At 38.9% G+C, this 24,031-nt stretch overlaps 1 protein-coding gene across 2 annotated transcripts in view; it reads right to left on the bottom strand.

Annotated features, from left to right (window-relative positions):
* Positions 1-211: 211 nt before the first annotated feature.
* LOC131691552 (slit homolog 2 protein) overlaps positions 212-24,031 on the bottom strand; it is a 137,233-nt gene continuing 113,413 nt past the window's right edge. For both annotated transcript variants that reach the window (XM_058978060.1, XM_058978059.1), the window contains one exon: positions 212-13,228. In XM_058978060.1, coding sequence (XP_058834043.1) covers positions 12,936-13,228 — 293 coding nt within the window. In that variant the 3' untranslated portion in view covers positions 212-12,935. The remainder of the gene's footprint in view (positions 13,229-24,031) is intronic.

Genomic DNA, 24,031 nt, shown 5'->3' on the forward strand with positions numbered 1-24,031 from the left:
GTTTGCTACTATTTTGCTCGGTAGGAATGCTACAGGTGTACGTTTCCATTTGAAAATATTGATTGATTATCGACTTTTAACGTTCGCTTGCTTGGCTTGCTATACTAGCGTAAGCACACACTCGCACACGCAGTTTCCTTGTTTTCTCCTCCAGAATGCGCCACTATCTGCCTCCAAAAATACAAATATAGCTTCACTTTATCGCTAGTTCTCTGTTTGTCCTAGTTGACGGTGAGTTTGCGGCTCTGACTAAACTATCCCTTCTTTATTAGATGATTGGGTTCGCTGTTGCCAACCGCTTGCACTATTCTATTGATTTGTTCTATGTTTCAGTATTCGCTATACCATTAGTAGTTGCCTTTGTTTTGTTTTGTTCTGTTTCTGTATGTGTAATTTGCTGTTGCTCTATTTAGTTTGATACAATCGGAAATTTTTTATTACATTTTGAGAAAAATATCTTTACGATATCGTCGCTTGATATGGATTGCACATTGTGACAGGTTTTTCATTCTGTTAGGCTTTACTTATACATCGAGAGATCACATGGAAATGAATTTGATTTGCTTATAATTTGTCGTATTTTTCTTTTCATTTGATAATTGGCTTACGATGCTGAGACAGCTTAAGCTTTGTGAAACGAATTCGTCCGTTGGCGACCTTCGCCGTAGGTCTATTAGCTGTCGATACGTTGAGTTAAGGGCAATCAAATAAAAGTGGTGCTGTTATCCAACAATAATGGCCAATAACTGGTTCGGCGTAGATATCTAAGTGGAAAATATCTTTTGCGTTCTTACGATCTAATTTTTTGTATCCAGGTTTTTAGCGTAGTTTTTCATCGTAAATATCTTTTGTTTAGCTTAGAAGCTTAATATATAATTTGAATGATTTTCTCAGTATCACTGTAAGTTTTATAAATATGATAATTGAACCCAACACACTGCTTAAATGAAAATATGTTTGTAAACAAAATCTGTCATATTTTTTTCCTCATTTTATTCTTTCTTGATTGTAACATTGACGTGCAGATACTTATAATATTATGGAAACAGTGAAGGCAAGTTGTTTTAGGTTGAGGGAATATTCCTCTCGGATGTACAGCGATTGTTTTGGATATGTATTGTGCACCTGGTTTAGATAAGTATTAATTATACACTAGAATATCTATGTATGTTGTTCTACTTTCTGAGAAACAGTGTAGATTCTCTCCTTTTCTTATGCTTTAACTCTTGTGTTGATTGCAAGTGTATACATTGACCGAGACGCTTACGTGCTAATGATTCTGGATAAATGACAGTTACCTTACGATTAGTTGATGTATATGCGATTTGTGTATATATGCTGTAAATTTGATATGTCTTTGAGTTTTGGGGATTTTAATATCATTTGAAAACAACGAGTTGGATTACATCAATTAATGCACTCTACAGGGGATGGTTCCTCAAGGATACAGGACATTTGAATTGAATAACATTTCCCCTGAGCCTAACCACTACATTAACAGTGTCGCTCCCGATACGAACCATGATGATCTTCATGATTGCTGCGAGAGAAAATATGATATGCTTGTATCATCACTGCATCGGAAAAGGTTTCAGGAAGATCTTCTGCTTCTGCTGCATAAATTGATATGTTTAACGTTTCTTCAAATCTATACGACGGAATTGTTATCATAACCTCGAAATGCTACCGGTCGGAACCATCATCAAGCCACCGAACCGGTCTACCTTCCGCTGTATATAGCAAAACCATTTTCAGACAAAGAAATCACATCATGTAACGTTGATATTCTATGCGATGTGATTTCTATACGATATTCCTATGCGATCTGAATAGTTGCCCTTTCGCATAACTGGTCTTTGTTCCTCCTGTGTTTTTTTTGTTCCTTCATGCTTCTCCATTTTCAATTGAACTCGCTCTACACTGTGGAACAAAACGATCAAATGCAAGGACTCTCTCTCTCTCTGTCTCTCATCCCACCCACTGATTTCCAACCCCACCCAAACAGAACATGAGAGGAATTTCTGTTCAAGGACATCTTTCCAACTTCCGGCGGTGTCGTCACAGTCGCAGAATTGTTTTACAGAGGAAACAGCGCCTGGAAATCATGTTCTCATTTTATTTTACACCACCCCCTGAACAGAAGCGCTTCACGGGAGGGAGTAAAACATGCGATAACACCCATACGGATTTTCCGTTTCCCGTGTCTATTGTGGCTGGATGTGTGTGTGTGTGTGTGTGTGGTTGAACGAGTAACGGCGTTAGTCCTTTTGGCAGGTAATGTCGTTAAAAAGCGATTATGTGCTTCGTTTCCGGCTCAGCAACAGCTGCACACCACATACGAATGCTTAGGGGTTTGGAACAGAGGAAACATTTGGGGTGGTACCTACTCCTTTATCGCAGTTTCCCTGTAGAATTTTGTAGGTTAACTTTTACGGTAGTAAATTAGGTTTGCACCAGCCGGAACGTGTGACGGGGAAGATTAAGTCCGCACTGCAGATTGTGTCGATTGGAATGAACTACAAACCGATAAAGATCTGCAGATGCGCTCGTATCTTTCAAACTGCAAGCTTTTTCGAATTAAGTTTGTCATTTTGGTGAAATCATAATATTTGATAACCTTATAAAAATTGATCATAGTAAATGTTTTCATGTCAACGTCAATATCCATTAGCTTTATTATTCGCGATCTTAACTATGAAGCATACTTCCATAAACCAAACGGTAGCGTTTTAATGAATCTCTCTCTGTCTTATAACAGTGTTGCCTGATCGAGCGATGAGGGGTGCACATAACAGAATATCTCTTCACTTTCAAAATAACACAGTGTTTACAAAAATAATCATCACGTTAATTCAAATCGAAATCCTTAAAACTTTCAGGAATTCGTATTTCTCGTTTTGGGCTTCGCTGTAAGTTGCATGCCACGTTGCATGCTAGGTTTAGCTACTGACAGCGGTGACGAAAGTATCTCAGCAGGCGACGATTTTTCTTCAGCAAGAAATTTAGCTTGACAGTTGCCAGTGGTTGACGAAGAGTTTTCAACAGGTTCAGGATTTTCAATAATCGGTTACGAATTGATTGGCGATAGGCGGACGTGGTTTTATGTGAACCAAGCTTTGGTGATGCTCTTTTCCGTTAACAGTCACTGTATATCGATTGGGATTTGGAATCAAGTTTGCTGTGACCTTGCTTTAAAATGAAATTTCACTTCCTGTTCTGAAGCTCAATGCAAGAAAAACAATAGTAGTACCCGAAAAAAATTGGATGCGATAATTGAGTTAGGATGACACCTTTTCGTCGTCATTTGGTGAACCTAAAAGATCCCCTGTCACAACCCGTGTTGCCGTATTAGACTATGTACTAGAAATTGAAAATAAATCGTTTTCGTTTTACCGTTTGGCAATAAAACTGTGCTACTCCATGATTGTGTTTAACATGTATTTTTGTTACTTTCATGTTATAGAATCTATATTCACAACAATAAATGTCAATTATTATTTTTCTTATTGGCTCTTATTATTGGACGAAATCTCCGGTCTCGTACAGAAAGCTCGTGACATAATTTTTGATCGATTACTCAAGTTATCAATTCTTTACAAATCTAGAATTCAGCTGTTCTAAGAAGTAGCTGTAATATCAACGACTCCATCTCGAATCGATTACAGATTACTTCGGGGACTCAAATAATTAGAATATATACTCACATCAGGATGTTGCAGAATTCTGATTGTAGATGTTACTCTTTACTATTATTATATTGGCCCAATCTGCAGGCTTCCGTCGTTATTCCTTGTGATTTGAAGAAGCAGAAAAATCCGAAATGAAGTTAAGAACAAGCGGTCTCTATCAATCTAAGAGTCCGTAAATTCAATGCGAAAAATCAGTATCTGTGTCAATGGACGATTGAATGTATGTGAAATTCTGTTGCACAATGATTCCAGATGACCAGTACTGCACCGAAGCGTTGGTGAAGCCTATAAATCGATAATACTTAAAAAATCCACCAAAGAGCTATGATTTGACAAGCCATTCGTGAGTGCAGCTTGCTTTCCAAATCGCACACCACAGGAATATTCACATGCGGGGTGTGTAAATCGGTGCCTGTTGCCCATGATCCACATTCATGACTGTTCTGGCCGGATTAGGCATAGGGTATGATTCAAGGGCGCGATAAACTGTTATAAAGTCGACGGGGTCCAATTCGTATCCAAGGAGATGAATTAATCAAACCAAACTGTTCCCGAACGGCAAGGCGGATCGAAACTTTCCCTGATCAAAGCATACTAGGAGGAATTGAAAGGTCCCGGTTGTGTCGAATTTATATGGCTCAAAGTTGTCAACAAAATAGTTTTAACATATTCCATCCTTTTATAATCAACTGGCATCACTCACGGATACAACCAACTCTACAATTATCCTGGTATCCAGATCATGTGGCATTACGGCGGATCTTTTCCATCTAATACTGAAAAAGCCTTTGATTCGTCCAGTCGTCTCAATCCCAATTCTGTACCTGGGGCTGGAAACGGGGTCTTCCAAGAAACATCCACAGGCAAGTATTTTTTTAATGCCAGAAAATCCTCGTGCTTTCAGAGAGAGAGAGAGAGAGAGAGAGAGAGAGAGAGAGAGAGAGAGAGAGAGAGAGCGCTCACATATTTCTACATACTGCTCTTTGGATACCTATTAGATCAGCACAATCAAACCAACCGTGCCGTCTCCGCTAAGTCGTCCCGTTCTATCGCAGACTGGATAGTTCCATTTTCATCCAATATCCGAGATAAACAGGTTAATCAGAAATGGGCCTAATATGCTTTTCTGCAGAACACCAACGGAAATATCTTGCACAACACCAACGGCTCCATTCAATGAGACGCGAAATTTCCTTCACCATGAATATAGGAAACTAGGTTGTACACTAGGTCATCGTGCCAAGCGTGATCGAAGGCCTTTTCAACGTCGAGCAGAGATATGGCAGAGGTTTTGGAGACAGATTTGTTTCTTTAGAGGATATTGGTAACTCGGGTAAGCTGGTGAATGGTGGATTGATCGAACTGTTCTATAAGTTAAATGTTATTTTCCTCCGGAAATGCTAAAAGACAGTGGCAAATAGCTTTTTCCAAGTTGAAAATTTACCGAAACCTGGAGCTTTCTTGATTTTTAATGTTTTGAAGTTGGCTGACCATTCAACAGCTGTTTTTTCCGTTTCCTCCAAAAATTCCTTAGGAATCTGACGTTTGCGTGTTAACTAACTATAGCATAGTGCAAACTACTGATGGTTTGTCCCAGATTATGTGCGCTGACGACGTGCCGACCTAACTCGGATAACTTCTCATCAGGAGTTATCAGTCGATAAACAGAATCATTATTATCTAAGGGAAGTTTCGGTGGAATTGGCCTTGGCTTGGTTTTAAAGATTTTCGGTAACTTTCATAATCTGACAAAATACGGATCTTCTTTGAGAAGTCATTGTTTCTAAGATCCACCATTCTGACTTGGATGATTTTGATCATTCGTTTGAAATCGGTTTGTAGAGAAGGCAGACAGTACGTCGGTACCGTTTCCAAGTGGTGTTACTGAGACAGATGAAATCGCTAGCGAGGCTGGTCAATGGTTACTGTTTTACTCACTATACGGGAAGATGGGACTTGCTGGTCCTGCGCCAGAAACCCACATTGATACCCACTGGATAATAGTCTGAAGTTCCTGGCGTACAACTGTCTGCAAGATATTGTTCATGTTGATAATGAACGGTTCGATAGTTGTATGAGCTGCCGGAACGAGTCAGCGGGGTGGAACTTTCCGGGGTCAGGACCGTGAAGTGGTATTTTTCGAGACTTAGTGTTTGGCCTTCGATGATAAATTGGCCATGCCGTAGAGTTAGCTTAATGATGATTCCACTTCAAATTGAAGCCGTTGTTTCGTCACTGATATTGGCTTGCGTAGAACAGTATGTTACTATGAGTGTGATGCTACCAGTAGAGGCTATAATCTCCCCTCCAATGGCTTCGATGAACTGCAGCCGACAACTCGACAGCAGGCATGTTGCTGTTGAGTACGATTACTACACCTCCCTCCTGAAGTTTGGTAGGTTTAGTCTAACTAGTCGGAAATGATATGCTGATGCTTATCTTGGGGTTAAGGTGGGTTTCCACTATAAAAACTACGCCAATCTGCTTTTCTTCGAGCAAGCCACCGAGCTAGATGATTTTGCTCTTGAGTGAGCAAGCGATCCAGTTGACCAGACCGGTTCTATGAAGAAAAGGCCCTGAGTGTATATATGGCCAAACTGGGTTTTGCAACCAGTACAGGCGAGTTTCAAATTGTTGAAATAACGGAACAAGCTAACTCTCTTCTCCAATAGTCGTCCCCGGCCCTGAATTCCCCAAAGGTGAAGGCGCGTAAACGCAAACTACATCTTCCATTCTACGTTCACGTTACGGTACAAGTATTATAACTAAGCGGGAAAATGGCCTCGGAATGTACCGCTAGGCCATTCTGAAATTTGCCATTGGAAAATCGGTAGAGCTAACACCTACTATATCCCGAGATTAAATTGTTTGCATGGGGTGATTGAACCATATAGTAAGATTTAGAAGGTTAACACACATACACAAATAATTCCTATGCATGTTTTTGAAAATACCATGACGGAGACACCATAAATCTTCTTACAAATAAGCTATAAAAGAATCTTCTTACAAATTAGCTACCTAAACAACTTTATATTGTTGAAATATTTTTGAAACCAATAACTGTGCCATTTGTCGAGCACTGGGTAGTTGGACAGTTCTGTTTTAGGGTGGAATGGCAAACAAAAGGCATTTGCAACTTGCAACTGTGCAAGTTAGCAAAGTTTCTGATTAGTTTCACAACTGTTATTGATGTTTGCATACTTAACACTATTGGCCAGCTACATAGTTACATAGTTGCACAATCAGTTTAAAAACCCGTGGAAATTCTTTTCAAATATATCCAACAATAAAAAATATTGTGTAGAAGTTGTGCAATATTTAAAACTTTCAACAAGTTGCAATTGCTACTTGCGTACTTTGGTTTGTTTCAATCCATCACAACAATAGAACTGTTTATCACGTTGATCAATTTGAAGGTTTTCAGCGATATTGATCTGTGTTCGAGTTGAATCAGGTGGAGCTGATCGCAATAAGTTCACAATGTGCTCTATCGGGCTATTTCGTAAGGGTTTAAGTCCGCTTTCGACCAATTTCTCCATTAGTTCCGCTTCCTTCATATCAACGAGACCGTTCAGCAACACTTTCAATGGCTTGAAGTCTGTCTTGAGTGTGGAGTGTTTGTAGAAACAAATAACATCATCCTGACTGAACAGTTTGGTTTCAGGAGAGGCTACTCAACGACGCACCAACTACCGAGGGTGATAAATATCATAAGGCAGAACAACCCAAGTAACCAATAAGCATTATAACGTAGCCTAATATTTGCTTTAAATCATCATATAAAGCAGTCTTATAGATCCGTGAAGCCCCAAATACTGATATAATGCTGGTATTTTGCAAGAAAAGGCGAAATATAGTGCTATTACTGTGCAAAGATTGACAGCTCGTTTTTGCAGCACTAATGCTATTATATAGTACCAGCGTACAAATGTCAAATTTAAAAGCCTAATATTGGCACTACTAATGCTTTTAGAAAGCTTCAGTTGGCTGTCATTGTCCGCCATGGTTTTCTTATGTTTACTTTCGGTATGGTGAGCAAAAAACGAAAAATTTTAAAAGAAAATGTTCTGCTTAAAACCGTAATTGACTCTCTTCTAATGCATTGTAATGAATATCCTTAATGGGGTTTCTTTCTGACATGATATGAATGTTTTACGAAAATTACCTTTAGTAAGTCTCGAACTGAGGTACGTTGCCTCGTCCTTGACGGTAAGGGCGCTGTGTTTGCTGCCTGGGCTGTATTGCATTTGTTCGATTGAAATGAAATATGCCGAATATAATCTTCAAGAAGAGTTGCATAACGAATAAACCCACAGCATTACAATAACATTATATCGGCTTTTTATTTGCTCTACAATGGCACTAAATGCACATGTAAAGCTTACATGCTTTAAAGATTCTTGAAGCATGTGCGCGTTAAATCAGCTTTATATGCGCATATAGAACAAGCGAAAATGCTATATTTCGACTGTGCATTTATGCATTATTGATGCTAATATAGAGCTTTATTACATTGCTAATGCTGTAATGGAGTTTCAATGCAACATTAGTGCAAATGTACTTGGGAAAGCTGTCTCCAAATCGACTGCAATGGCTCTACTGGATGTAGAGAAGGCAGATGGCACGGTGGGCTCATCTACAAGCTTTGCGTGTCCAACGTTCCACTATACCTCACACAAATCGTTAGAAGCTATCTCCACGATAGAACATTTAAAGTCGCACTTCAGGGAGCAGTCTCCAACGTTTACAGCATACCAGCTGGTGTCCCCCCGGGGAGGTCTCCTTGGTTCGAACCTATACAACCTGTTTACTTCGGATATTCCTCGCATGTTGTCGTTGTTTGCGGACGACACCGCTCTCCTGGTGAAAGGGAGGAAAGTGACCGTGCTTCGAAGTAAGCTGCAACGCTGCCTCAACATCTTCATCGACTATACCAACAAGTGGAAGATAAAATTGAACCTCCCAAAAACACAAACAATCCTGTTCAAGCATCGGCAAACAGCGCGTCTGGATCCTCCGACCAACTGCAGAGTGTCACTTGGAGGAACACAAATCGACTGGACTACAGAAGCGATTTACCGATGGTCTGCTGATGGACTCCAAGCTGCTGTTTCGTCAGCACATCGAAAAAACAGTCACCAAGTGTTCTCTTATGGTTAAGTGCCTTTACCCTCTTATAAACAGGCGCTGCAAACTCTCTGACCGCAATAAGTTGGCTGTTTACAAGCAGATCTTCGTTCCTGTGATAGACTACGCCAGTGTTGTGTGGCAAACCAGCGCGATTACACACACAAAAGAAACTACAGGTGTTCCAAAACAGAACATTTCAAATGCAGCTAAATTTACCGTTCGATACCCGAACTAATTTAGTTCACACACTTACGGGTATCGATACCGTCATCGCAAGACTAGATAAAATTTATGCAAATTTTAGAGAAAAATGCCTAAATTCAAATTTCGAGAGACTTTTTAGAGTTAAGCTTAGTTGTATATATTGTAAATAGTAGGTTAAGATATAGGTTAGGAAAAACAAACAAATTCCGCCAATTCGGTAGTGTCTAAACAATCAATAATTACCATCAAACAAACAAAAAATAGATAAATGTATAACAAAGATGAAGTGAAAGCAATCTATATCACTTAAATAACCAAATACATGTATATACCAAAACAAAATATTGAAATAAACACATATTAAATATGATTTATGGACTCCAAAACGGCTTCATCGATTGCCGTCAAAATTTAGCGTGTTTGTGTGCTATTGGCTGGGGATTATTTGCCCGCCAGATGGCGCTTCGGAGCAAATTGTGTTTTACTCCTATTTCGTTGAAAGTCGCAGCAACGCGCGACGGACATTTGCTAGTTCTTCGTGAAAATAGTTAGTGAAAAGCAGTACGTCTGAGTTTGGCTTTCCACCAAAACTTGCAACTTGTATCGTACGGTACAAAATCTAACCGCAGAAGAAAAATCTTCACCAAAAAGAACAGCACATTTCGCAACACTGGTATTCACTGACTGTCAACATGTCCGCTGCAGCTACCGGGTGCTAACCAAGATTTTTACAGTCGAGATGAAGATAATAAAAAAACTTTGGGCATTGTTACAGCATGCTGTTCCTCGGAGAAGACGAAGGGAAAATTGGCAACTTTTCGTCGGTTTTTTTTCAAATCAAATTGCTACCGTGTCCTTGTGACGCGAGTGGACAAAAAATGCCACTTTACAAAAGAGACTAGGGTTCTGAGTTGGGTGAGTCCTTGCATGTGATCGTTGTTGTTTTTTTTTTTGGTACTGGAACGTGGCAAAATCCTTCGTCTCGTCCCTATCATTGTTAGCTCAGCTTTCCAGCTTCCTACCCCAAACCGATGTGATTTTCTTTCAGCCTAGCTCAGGGTGTAAATTTATATCAAAATGTTACGACTTGATTGTTATGTTCTGGAGTCTCCACGTAGCATGTGTATGTGGGTAAATGTAGGTATACGACGTTTTTTCCAATATCTCATGAGTGTTCCTCTTAACCTATGAAACAGATATATGATATGTGTGTTTGGTATGTTTGTTTTGATAGACACTAACCTAGGGAAATTTTTTTTTTTCATGTGCCTTCCAAATTTGATATGTTTTAACGTAGATTTTGGTTTTCCATTATCTGGGTAAAGTGATATGTTTCAATGTTATCTTTCTCACGGAGAGTTTGTAAAAGGATATGTTTTTTTTTCAGAGATTTTTCATTTTTTGCAGATATGCATAACACGTCAAAGGTAAAACAAGATTGATTTGCTTGTATATACTAATATCATCTGGAAAGTTAAACATCAAGCTCAGTGCTGTTAATATTAATTCTGCAATATAAGGTTTAGTCTTTGAAACACCTATAAACCGGTTTGTTCGGTAATAATATTTGTAATCCGTTAGGAAAATCTCGGAATTTCCAGCTGCAAGTAGCTAGGACGATCATCCCTGACACTGGACAATTCGTCCACGCTACTTTACCTGGTGAAATTCGTAGCTGCTTTTCGCTTCGGTGCTTATTGTAATTATTTATTTCCATTATGAAACACAGATTTTACTGGGCTTTCGAGTTAAGCCCATTTTTTATAAACTTTTCAAAGTGCTAAATGTAGACCATAAAGAAGTTCAGTACGGTGATAATTTTTTTTTTAAATTTGAACTTTAGCAAATTACTACTACCAGTTGAAAATTCGATATGTCTTGTTTAGAGTAAACCTATGGCTATATAGAGTGAGATATATATCGCTTTTCCTCCTATGCATCGGAGGTCACTTAGTCATAATAGTATCTAGAGCTCTACCGAATTAAATGAAGATCATCTGTTATGATCGATTTCGTCTCTCGAGGTGGAGACTGATACTCTTCTGCTGGAACTCGCGGCTTGGTACGGGAATTGAGGTTAGAAATGTGTTTGCCACAGTGATGTTTATAGCTGCAAGGATTGGGCACTAAAATCCCTCGATTCTAGCCGAGTTACGTTCTCAGAATAATTGAAGCACCATTTGATAGAAAGTTTGAGATATGCGAGTGATAGACCCATTTTGACAACCAGAATTTAAAATTTTCTTTTCGAAAACAGAAAAAGACGATGTATCACCTATTTCGACCAGCTAAAGAAAAGCAAGCATGTGACATACCCTCTCTTGCTGTCAAACTTTTCGCGACAAAAAACAACATCCGAATTTGTGTTTTCGCGGTATAATATAAGATTATACTTTCGAACCTCGAAAAAACGTATTTTCGCACAAAATCACATCAATTGATAGAAACTAATGTTTAAAATCAATATACTGTTGGAATGTAAAGGAAATGAATGCTATACAATAATCCATTGGTTTTGTTCCTGCAGTTAGGCAATTTCGAGGTTCGAAATCGCTCTAGTAAAAATTAAGGTTTTATGATAGTTTTGTAGCTACTCTTAAAGCTTAGATTGTACTTGCAGCGAGCTATAAAATTTCAATTGTTACTTGTGCACAAATTATTACCGCGTTATCAGCAACTTTTCGTCATTTCTTGGAGGGTGAAAAGTTGTTTCTCTGTCTACTAAATAAAAAAAAACAAGCGATGAACTGCTTGTCGTGAATCAGCGCCAATTTCAAACTCTGGAAAACCATAATTAGACTTTCGGAAAATATGAATTGAGAGGATTTTATTCCTTTATTCAACTGCTGCTCGCTCTTTTCTAACTCACACTGTAACTGTTCGAGGGAAGTGCGCCTATCGAAAAGAAATTTTAGTTTTAATGGAACCAAGGTCAAAACAAGATCAATTTAAACTCTGGTCAGCGGAGATCAAAACTACTAAAATATGTGCTTAAAACGTCACCGCAGAAACTTGTTGGGCTTATAAACTGTGTTGCTGCCAACTCTGTCTCTTATTTTGCAGTAGGTATAACAAGAAAAGAGAAAACAAACGGAAACACCACCTATCTGTATTTGACACTTCTTCACATCAAATTACAGTCGAATCAAACAGGCTTCACTTTTGCTTTTTCACACTTTCATTCTATGCTTCGATTTAATGTAAAAGTTCTGCTACTTTCCAAACTCAATTATAGCTCACGCCAAAGCTTCCAACGAAGCGAATAATCCTTTTTTTCCCTGTTACAGATAACCACCCTCGAGAAAACGAACACCGAAAACTGAAAAGCACATTTTCAGCGCGTATTACTCCTTTGAAAGACTCTTTGGTAATGTGATGTGTCATCTTGCCTCGTAATGGAGTGCATTCATTTGATTCTATTACTTTAGTTCTAGTTTTCCTTTCGGTACTCCCAGTCGTATGTGAGATTTATCCTTTAACAATATGTCTTTTTTTCTTATTTAATTTTTGCTTCTTCTTATGTCTACAGTTAAATTATTCTGCTCTCGCAAAAAGTTCCGTGCAAAGCAAGCACTAATTCCATGCCCTGTGGGAGGTTCCCTCCCACCTTATCCCCCACCAAACAACCGCTCCCGCACGAAACAGAAACAAAAACGAACAAAAAAATTACGATAAAACAAAGCAACATTTGTATTTTCGTTTCCTTCCCACCCCCACTCGTTACTATTTACTGTTTCCATCGGTCCACCTACACCATTCCAGCGTCCACCTTTTTGATCCTTATAACATTTCGCTTTTGTAATCTTAAACTTACCGTTCCCGCTACTCCTCACCATCACGGCCTAGATGCCGAGTGCATCCAGACCAACCAGATCGCCCGCTTCCCCCCACCCGCCCGCGCTTCGCAGTTTAGTAGTAAACTTGGCAAATACCAATCACGAACCCGGTGGCCGCTGCCAGGGCAGCGAGACCGCGTGTTGCCATCTCGGTCGCACCGTTACCGCTCAGCGACGAAGTGTGGTACTTTTTGCCGACGCAGTTCATCCGCTCCAGGGGCATGTTTTGGACGTAGTACTCCCGGTGCTCGTTGGCCATCGTACACATCGGGCGCTTCTTCTGGGTCATCTCGTCGTCGCGGTTCTTTAAGTCTCTCAGCAGATTCGGGAACCAGACTAGCTCGCACGCGCAGATGAGCGGGTTATCTGCGGACAAAGAAAAAAACGAAAGCACAAATCAGAAACGGATGATTCCAATCGGATTTCATGGTGAATTTGATCACGTCGATTCACTGATTAGATTTTGTGAGGGACAATCAATTCATAACCGTCGGTTGCCAGCGATTACAACGGTTGAATAGCAATGATGCAACATTCGAGGTTGGACGTCATTTGTACGGATCCTGTTTCATGATTTGATTACATACTAGTATTTGTAACCGTCAGTGAAACATGGGTCTGATTGTGCTGAATATAATTGTTCTGGTAGTCGGTTGGATTGGCCAGGACCGTGCGAATGGAGGCGTGATAAGGGGCGGCGTCACGCTTTAAGTCCGAGAGGGTAGTAAAATAAGCATTAGGTGGGTGGTCTATTAGTAGAGATTTGTAGCACATAAAATCACTCGCGGTATGTTTGTGCAAATGACACCGTTGTAGGGTAAAGTGCCTATTTTCACTATATTAGGGAGGGTGCCTTACTATTTCAATAATTACTCGGCCTATGAGGGATGGAATCTGTATAAATTGGCATCAACAGCTTTGCTTAGCTGTTAAGAAAAAATCTATTAACACAAACGCCATGAAAACTGTGAAGCACTAATGTTTGAGCGCAACGAAAACCCGAATCGAGTGCCCCAATTGTCGCGCCCTACTATTCAACCCAATGTGTTGAACAAAGATGGCACACGCTGCTCTTAACAACGGCTTTAAATGGGTATGGTGATAATAGAAACCTGGCGAAAATAAGCATCATGGATTTCAAACACATGCGAAACACATGCGTGGTATATGTCTAATTTTAGGCTTGTTCCACAGTTTCGAGTGGGTAATTACCCACTCGTATATTTTTAAGTGGGCTACTCGTACTACCGACGTCGTTCGCGGGCCCCGAGCGTGGAGGATTGGAGGGGTATTGGCGTTCAAACAAGAAAGGGTTTAGGCTACTTTAAAAATTTTGCATCTTCCTGATGTAAGAAAAGTTGAACACGGCAAGCTGAACATTAAGGCCAGAGCGTAACAATTTCAGTGATGTCAATTGATAGCTGATATCCTCCCGTTTTGAGCTATTACTTTTTCGGACGAATATCATTTCAACACTAATATTCGTCGCTGTTGTGCTATCTTATCACAAACGCCATTTTGGGGTAAACTGAGTTAGATATGCCACATCAAGTTATCTTGATGTATAACATGTTTTATGTGTATAACTAGCTGAGGAATACAATGGCATAATCATTTTCAAAACAAAAATACGCGAATTGTGAGAAAAATTCAGTTTAAGTTTTAAACTGGGAATATAGCATGTTTGAAAATATTCAAAATGCATCTCACCGATTTATCAGGATTGCTGCAGAGAGGAATTCATCTGGTGGTGCTCTGTAGCTCAACGGTATACCGGAAAATCTTTTTCTAACTTTATTTTCCTCGGCAATCAACATAACTGACGAATCGGAGACTTCTTCTGTATCAGGTAAAGCCAAGGAGGGTATATGTCCTTCCGAAGCAATTATAGATTCTGCACACTATCAAAACAAATCTCAATTGCAGTCTGTCGACAAACACAATTCGTTTCATTCTACCATCATTGCAAACCTGCCTGGCAAACAACTTCAATGTCTAAGTGGAAAGTTAGATCACATCGCTTCTGCTCGCTCGGAACGCCTCCCACTACAGACTGCTGCTGAACACAACAGTTTAGATGCTGTCACCGAAGATTATCTGCACAGTAGTCGACTGGTATTTCACTCTCCTTACCCGGTCGTGCTCTCTAACGATTTGAACCAACTAAATGAAGGTGCACTTTGTTCATCGCTACCCCGCTTAATCGTCCCGGCCCTGCGTTTGCAGGTCGTGAGGGGGTCTTCCGAACTCCCTTCTCAGGCAAGTGTTTTACTTTATATGACAGTTCGCTTTTTGAAAACCTCTTGGTTCATAGCATGCCGTTGCGTACAACACCTGATTTTCTGTCCGTCTAGTACCAGAACGTTTGTGGAATGAGAACAAAAACGCAGGCTTTCTTGCTTGCGCTCACTTCCAGCGACTACAACATTATCGTTCTCACCGAAACCTGGTTACGTGATGATATATTAAAGACCGATGCGATCGCAACTCTTCTACCAGTCATCTACGTCGCGGAGGTTGTGTTCTCATAGCGATAAAAAAACATCTAACTGGGACTATTCTAAAAATGCCTGTTGTCGTACGCGTTTCACTACCAGGTCGATCATTATACATTTGTTGCATTTATCTAAGGCCGAACAGTGATCCTGACTTGTACAACGTTCACTCCTCTGCAGTCCAAAGCACCCCGGACAAATGTAAAAGGCGCGACAATGTACTTGTTGTAGGTGATTATAATCTTCCTAATCTTCGGTGGATTTCTGATGACGATTATACATGAATGCAACCACGGAACAAGAGACGGTCATCACAGAAACGTTGGTCGCTGGTGGCTTGTATCAAATCTGCTCTCTTAGCAACGTAAATGGACGGACCCTCGATTTAGCTTTCGTTGATGACATGGATGTGTTCGAACTGATTGAGCCTCCCACATCTATACTGAAGGTTGACCCTCACCATAAACCCTTCGTTTTAAGATTTGATATGCGTTCTGATGACGGTAAAACTTTTGATACAATTAACGACGACTTCAACTTTGACTTTACTCGATGCAACTTCGATTAAGTCTCAATGGCCATTGGTGCATTCAATTGGCGTGAGATGCTGGTTGGAAATGATTTAGATCAGGCAGTTTTGGCGTTCTATGATGCCATATATGAGATTCTTCACCGTAATGTTCCTAAAAAATGTGTCAGCAGAAAAGCAGAATATGAATTACCGTGGTGGAACGCTGAGCTTGGTCGCCTACGCAACGTACTCCGGAAACAACGAAAGCGATATTTACAGCATAGGACCGACGACAACAAAACTATTCTTCGTCAAACTGAACTGCAATATGAAACAGCACGGAACAGTGCATTTGGTGAATATCCTAAAATTTGGTGAAATCCTTCGACATTCTGGACATTTATAAACAGCAGAAAACGTTCCGGGGCTGTACCAGAAAATGACAAAAATTCACAGTCCACTGCCGAGTCGGCGAACCTTTTTGCAGATCACTTCCGAGATATTTACCAGCCCTCCTGTCTATCCATCGCAACAGTACCTTGAAACATTGCCAACGCATAATATCAACCTTCCTCTTCCTAACGTAAATGATTCTGATGTAGTGAGCGCTCTGTCCAGCGTTGATCTTTTGAAAGGGCCTGGTCCGGATTGCTTGCTTCCTGTATTTATAAAACATTGTGCCCGAGCACTTTCTGCACCAATAAGTATTATTTTTCAGCGTTCAATCTCGGAAAATATTTTCCCAATGGCATGGAAAGAAGCTGCTATAGTTCCTATTCATAAGGCTGGAGATAGGCACAATGTTGAAAACTACAGAGGAATCTCGCTGCTGAACTGCCTAGCTAAAGTTCTGGAAAAATGTGTGTACAATGCGATGTACGCTGCTTCTTCCAACATAATCGACGAACGACAACACGGATTTATGAAAAAATTCTCCGCAACTTCGAACTTGATGACATACATGAGCTTTCTAGTTCCAGCTGGAGAGAAGCGTCAACAAGTGGACGCTATACATTTTGATTTCGCAAAAGCATTCGAAAAGATGCCCCACAACATTCCTGTTTTGAAGCTGGAGCGACTAGGCTTTCCTGAGTGGGTTACCAGATGGCTGCATTCTTACCTCTCACAACGATCCGCCTTCGTTAGAATTGGCACTACATGCTCAAGCGCATTCGTAACGCCAACCGGTGTGCCTCAAGGAAGTCACCTAGGGCCACTGATCTTTCTCTTATTCATCAACGACCTCTGCACCCGCATCAACTCTGAAAAACTGCTCTATGCTGATGATCTGAAAATCTTTCGTTCAATTGCTTCAGCACTCGACTCTGCTGTGCTCCAAGACGATATAGCCAATATAGAGGAATGGTGCTTGCTGAACCGTATGCAGATCAACATTGATAAATGTAAGATGATAAGTTTCGGACGCTCGGCAAATATAAGGCATTACGAATATACTCTTCAAGCCTGTGTCATCGAGCGGGTGGATTCTATCCGTGACCTGGGAGTGTTATTCGACAGAAAACTTCGTTTCGCCGACCACATCACTGCAACAACGGCGAAGGCTTTTGCAAATATTGGGTTTTCTAAATCGACCAATGTTGAAACAATGCAGGGTCAATGTCGAACGGTATCAGTTGTTACTATTACACGATCAGCAAATAACGTTATAGCTATGCGTGTGAAATACAGCGAAAACCCGTTTTTATCAGCCCCTTGGTGAATTTTAGGTTGATAAAACGGGGACATTGACAAAATCGGGACATATATTTTCCTTTCTTGTTAACAAACTGAAGCTCTTACAATATTCTTCTTTAGTCCCTAGATATAGTCGCATATTTTGTTTATATTTCCCTTAAGGGAGCCTAACAGTGCTAAATTTAAAAAAATAGTTTGTTTGCATATTTTGGTCTCTGAGAAAAGAAAATTTGCTCAAGAAAGGAATTATTCGAATTCAACTTGGTTCGTCACCTTCACACCACCAACTATCAATTTTCATAGTAGGCTGACAAAATCGGGAGGGTCAAAAGGCTGATAAAATCGGGAGGGTAGACAAAATCGGGGCCCTTGCCTTGTACGCAACTCACCTGGGTTCGATTCCCAACCCCGCACATAGGGTTAGAGATTTTTCAAAAAAAGATTTCTCTAACCTGCAAAAGAGGCGAATGACCCTAAGATTAAAACATCTATAATCAAAATAAAAAAATCGGAGGCTGATAAAATCGGGTCTTCACTGTATCATCTCGTGGCAGTCAATATCAGTAACTGATGCATTCAACTTAAAGTTCAGTTTGTTCGCTATCAATTTCATGTGTTTTGTTGATTCAACTGAACTAAAATTGTCCAACTCTGATTAGGGCATCGCCAATTTTTTTAACCCCTCCTTTAGATTGTAACGTCGAGAATAGAGATGGATAGGTTTCAATTTCTTCGAACCCGAAGCTGACTCGAATCCGAGAGCTTGAAAATTGAAAAACCCGAACCCGACCCGAGCCCGAAATTTTAATATTTGAAAAACCCGACCAGATCCCAAACTTTTTAACACTGCAAAACCCGAACCCGACCCGAACATGACAATGAAAATTTTGTAAAATCCTAGTCCGACCCGAACCCGATGCAGTAAAACCTCGATATAAAGCAAGTCAAAAAAATTTTCCGTTACTTTTTATTGAGCTACATTATAACGAAGCAAAAAAAAATTCTTGTTAAATCCAAAACTATTCATGGTAACTATAAAACCACCAGAAAACATGCTAACCTAAACCTAAAATGTAATTCTAGTCATCTAGTTGGTGTACTGGATCTTTTTTATTGAATTTTACTCAAATTTACTTGATATGTTCCTGAAGTAATAATATTTACTGCTTTTTTGGTAATTTTCTTCAGTAACTCTGCATTTTGAAATCAGCAGGATGTGGAATTTTTATATCTCCAGCTCTCTGTGCAATGAAACATATATCTAGTACAGTTTATCAGTTTTTATTTTGATAGTTTACAGTTGGACGCTTGTAATCACTCTTATTTTTGTCTCATATTAATGTTAAGTGCACATAACCTTTGATGATGTTAGAAATTAAAGATACTCATTTATACTCTACAATTATGTTGGACATAGCACATGATGCGATGGAAAGTATTTTTTTTTCGGAAAACTAAAATTGCACAAAATCGAACTGATTTAGAAAGGATCACTTGACTGCAGTACCAAATTTTCTTAAAATTCAATTCAAACTAATAGTTAAATTGCTTTTGCTAAAAATTCATTTTGTGATTTCTTGCATCTTTGAAGCTATGATGTTTGCAAAAAGGCACATTAAAATTGTTTTAACTTGGAAGCTATTGTTCAGTTAAGTTTAACTCTACCCACACCTGAAATTAAAGTGTGCTAAGGTCAAATTTATGTACTAACTCTGCATCTTGATATCAGTGGGCAGTAGAATTTTGATGTTTCTTTGACAATCTTTTTTTAATGTTTTGATGAACAACTTTGTCGAAGACATCACGCCACAAGGATTCAACCTTTAAAAATTATATCAGAGTACCAACTATACAGCACAGTGAACTCAAATAAAGGCTATGATGTGTTTGCAAGTCTCGAATCTCTTGAAAGTAAGTGCAATGACCTATCGATTTTATCTTGCTAAATTACATATGTGACTCAGTGTGCGTAATGATTATTTCTCTTCATGGGAACCTTTGTCCCGAATTTGCATTGATCAGACAAAATTTGAAAAAGATGGGTGTGTATTAGACCGGCAACAAATTCGAACTTTTTTTTCGGAACACTGCCAAATTAAATTGAAATTTTCTCCACATACCATATGTCAAATATAGCATTTTCTTGATAGCTCTAGTTTCATTACAAGAATTTTCAAATTTCTATCGCAATATGTATGAAGAATCGGTAGAAGAAATTCAAAATTCAATGAAAAATACAGTATTTCTGCGTATCTCAAAACTTAAGACCGCGTAGCCTATTTCATTGCAAACAGTTTTGTTGAAGGTTACATAGTGATTGGAGGTGACCAGAAATTTTAATACTTTTGAAGGTCAAGAGTATTTTTGAGACTACCGTTTCCCAAACATGTGCAAAACAGAGAAGCAACACATAACTTTATATTAGAATATCTTTTTATTACAAAATCTAATCAATTGGTGCAAGTCTTGAGCAATGTCGATCCATACACCTTAAACTATACATCTATGGATTTTGGGATGCGTAAGATAAGGATGAAATTTTTTACTGAATTTATCGTTCCCTTTGCCGATTTTCCCTACAAACTTAAAAATTCTTGTGAGCAAATCAGAAGCAACTTTGACAAGTAATTATTTTGCAAAAGATTTATGGAGCCAGTAACCTTTCGATTGAGCTGTGTTCCGAAAAAAAAGTCAATCAGACTATAGGGCTCTCAATTCAAATCTAATCTGAGTTCAACAGATTTAACGCTGTAATTTTCATGAACTAAGGGACCTCCAAAAACGAAGGAACCTCGGTCGCATGTTGTGAAAATAGAGCACTGGTATCCCAAGTAGCATTTCTAGTTTTATAGCACACAAGTGCATTCTAAGTTTTAAGAAGGGATTCAAAATCTGCCATATAACCTCAATTGTTACTAGGGATATTTCATCATTTCGAGATTTAGGTTTTATTAAATTGTTAGATATTTAGAATTATGTTACCGATAAAACTGTGGTATTTTGGTGCCTAGAAAAAATAAATAAAACTATGTCCAAAATAATTTATAAGACTATTATAACCATTACATTGGTCTTCAGAATAAAGTTACGTTATATCGAGGTAAAAATTAGGTTAAATCGAGTTATGTCGAAGATACTTTATATCGAGGTTGCTTTATAGTGAGGTGTTTAGGTTAATTTCAAAATTTGAAAACCCGAACCAGCAAATTTATAATTTGAGAAACCCGCTCTGAACCGAACTTGTCGATTTGAAGAATCAACCGAAGATTTTTAATTTTATGCACCCGAGCTGAATTCAAGGCTCTTCTAAGAATTATAGAACCACTCGAACCTGAAGTAGTACCATACGCGTCCAGTTATATTTGCCTATGGCAAAACGAATTACTGGTGAGAGGAATTCGCATTTATATTTACTATAATTGAACGCCGAATTTGTAATGTTCTGAGAAACTTTATAGATCGTCGATGTCTTAACCGGAAAGTAGGATAAATCGGCGGCTAACGCATAGTGAAACAAGAGGCGTAATGATGACAGATTCCAACAACATTGCCCGTCGTACTTAATCAAAGTTTCTAATTTTTTTATTGAAAACTATTCCTGCAGGAGCAGTTTTGTATAAATTATTACATGTATTAAATTAAGGTATGTCAATTTACAATTCGTATTCTACAGGTTACACGACGTCAACCGCGTTGTTGGGTGGTACGATCAATCTTGTGTCGAATGGGTGTCAATCAAGATGCTCTGACGCGTTCTTGGTGTCACATCATTAGCTAGTACGGTATGCGTGCCAGTAGAGATGCTTCGACATCTCCAATGGAGTTCTCGGAACGACTCCAAACTTCTACAAATCCGTAATTGGCTTGAACAGAACACACAATATTTTTACGATCAGTTCCTTAAGATCGTGGAAATTTAAGTATCTTCAAAAAGGAATTCGGATCATGCATCGACCCAGCCCGGGACAATCTAACATAAAGTGCTTGTTTCATATATGTACTATTGATTTGATAGTGGCGCTAGTATACCATTACCAAATGAGTACCATCGTTGTTCGTGACCTTAAGGAATCGATCATAAAAATGTTGTGTGTTCGGTTTAAAGCTATTAGAAGATTTTGTAATGCCTTTTCAAATGTTAGGGAGAACTGGGCCAATTCGGACCTAGTAAAGGTTTATGAGCTATAGAACTGGAAATTATCAACCGATTTACAAATAAATCTTTTTTACTGAAAGCCTGACAAATTGCGCACATTTCCGATCTTTTACCGTATCGTGTTTAAACGGTTCTACGTAAAAGTACATGAAAGGTCAGAATTACCCCACCCCTGTTCCAATTCGGACCACCCATTTCTACTTTTAATAGAAATGAATTCTTATTCGAACAAATCAACAAGAAGGATCGATGCGGCACCGATAGATTGTGTCGATTGAATGCATACGTACGGCTAACAGAAGGGGAAAAGAATGATCGCATGGCGAGGATTTGTGCAGTCTCTTTTGTCGGCGTCGGCGGTACAACATGATGATGAGTTATGCTCTATCAATGACCATGCGGTAGACTTTGTGCAACGCCAAACTCCTACTTAGGAGAAGGCAAAGGATTCACATTTCCTTTGTGTTGTTCATATGAGCCTGCCTAGTCGTAGTTTTCCGTTCTAAGTTTATAACTGATTCACTCTAGAATATCTATCCGTCTTTCAATTTCATTGCTTTCGTTTCTCTTAGTCTCAAATTTGCCGAAAATAGCCAACAAAATCGATACAGAAATGCCATAGAGTCTACCGCTTATTGTACTGCCCGAACGATGTAGTCATGATGTTGTTCATTTGAAATGCAAGCATCGACTGACTCAAACAGGCAAGCGGTACCACTATTTATAATCTCGTTATATTGGATTAAGTTGCTAGGTGCTCCCTTTTGATGGCTGTGCCCGGAATAGACTGACTCATGAATGGGAGTTTTACCGGATAGTGCAGTAAGACATGCTCTAAGTAAAACATTAACTAGGCAGATAGCATCAGAACTAGAACCGACAAAAACCTACTTGTTTAAATTGCCTATTCATACCCTAGGCCATAACAACACATAATTACTAGCTTTTCGAATGAGCTATATAAACTTATCATCACTATGCAACAGCGAGCACAAGCAGGACGATATGGACACGTCGGCATGTGTTATTCAAGTTATTGCTGTACTGGGTAACCAAAGGACATAAAGCTATGGGATTTGATATTGTATTATGCAAATATGAGGTTGGTTGAACACTAACGAATCATTTGGGAGCATTTCGGAGCGCGGCACAGGCCTAAAGATTCATTTCTTCATAACAACCCCCCCCAGTCCTCCTAGCGTACTCTCTTGCTTCATTGCACTTGGTACTATATCATAATATGAAACCGGCCATGATATAATATACCGAATTTAATTGGTTGAATTATACAGAGGAATGATCACGAATTTTCATTAAATTGAAATAAGCAAGTGAAGAACACCGTAAAAATGTTTCCGCGTGAACTTTGGCAACCTGCGCACAGTGGGACCAATCCAAAAAAAGTGGGACAAAACCTATTTGAGGCCTTAGACGTCATTTCAGAGCCAACAGTTATTCGTAGGATATGTTCACAATATTATTCTGCAATTTTTTAAATATAATATTTTTTGGTTCAACTAAAGTAGAGTTCCCGAGTAAAAAAATTTCGATTTTTTTTAGAGGTTCGATGTCTTCTGGAAAGATGTAGAATATTATGTTTTTAATAACTTCGTCTAAGATATCATAGAAATCAGACCTCATTTTTGAGGCGAAATTGTTGTTTTTTTTAAAATATCTAAAATCAGTTTTTCGTATTTTCCATGCTAAAAACCTTAATTCATTAATTTAATATGTTCTATGAACTTGCAGATATCACTACTTACACAACTTTTTGTTGAGGGAACTAATAACGTAAAATCAATATTTTGGCTCTAAAAACTATTTTTCATATAAATTTGCACTATTTCCATCAAAGATTTATGTTTGTTTTGCAATTTTCTGCAGCCAAACTTTGGCTATTCTGTTATTCCTAAAATCAATTTAATATTACATAGAAACAGGATATAGTGGGACGCACTGTTAGGGTGACCATCCATGTACGACGGTTTATAACATAAAATGTGCTTATATTATTTTTAATTTATATGCATTTTTAGCAATTACCAAAATGTAATATTTTACACGCACCTACAAGCATGTAGAACATATTGAGTTGATTAATTACTGTTACAACATGAAAACCAAAATATTGATTTTACGGTATTAGATCCTTCTAGAGGAGAATGACCCTTAGGGTTAAATCCTCTACAATAAACAACATCTAACATCTAGTTCCTTCTACAAAAAGCTGTATTTTAGTCATACCTGCAAGTTTGTAAAACATATTAAATTAATCAATTAAGGTTTTTAGCATGAAAAAGTCCAAAAACTGC

This window comes from Topomyia yanbarensis, chromosome 3 (assembly GCF_030247195.1).
Source record: "Topomyia yanbarensis strain Yona2022 chromosome 3, ASM3024719v1, whole genome shotgun sequence".
Classification (NCBI taxonomy): Eukaryota; Metazoa; Arthropoda; class Insecta; order Diptera; family Culicidae; genus Topomyia; species Topomyia yanbarensis.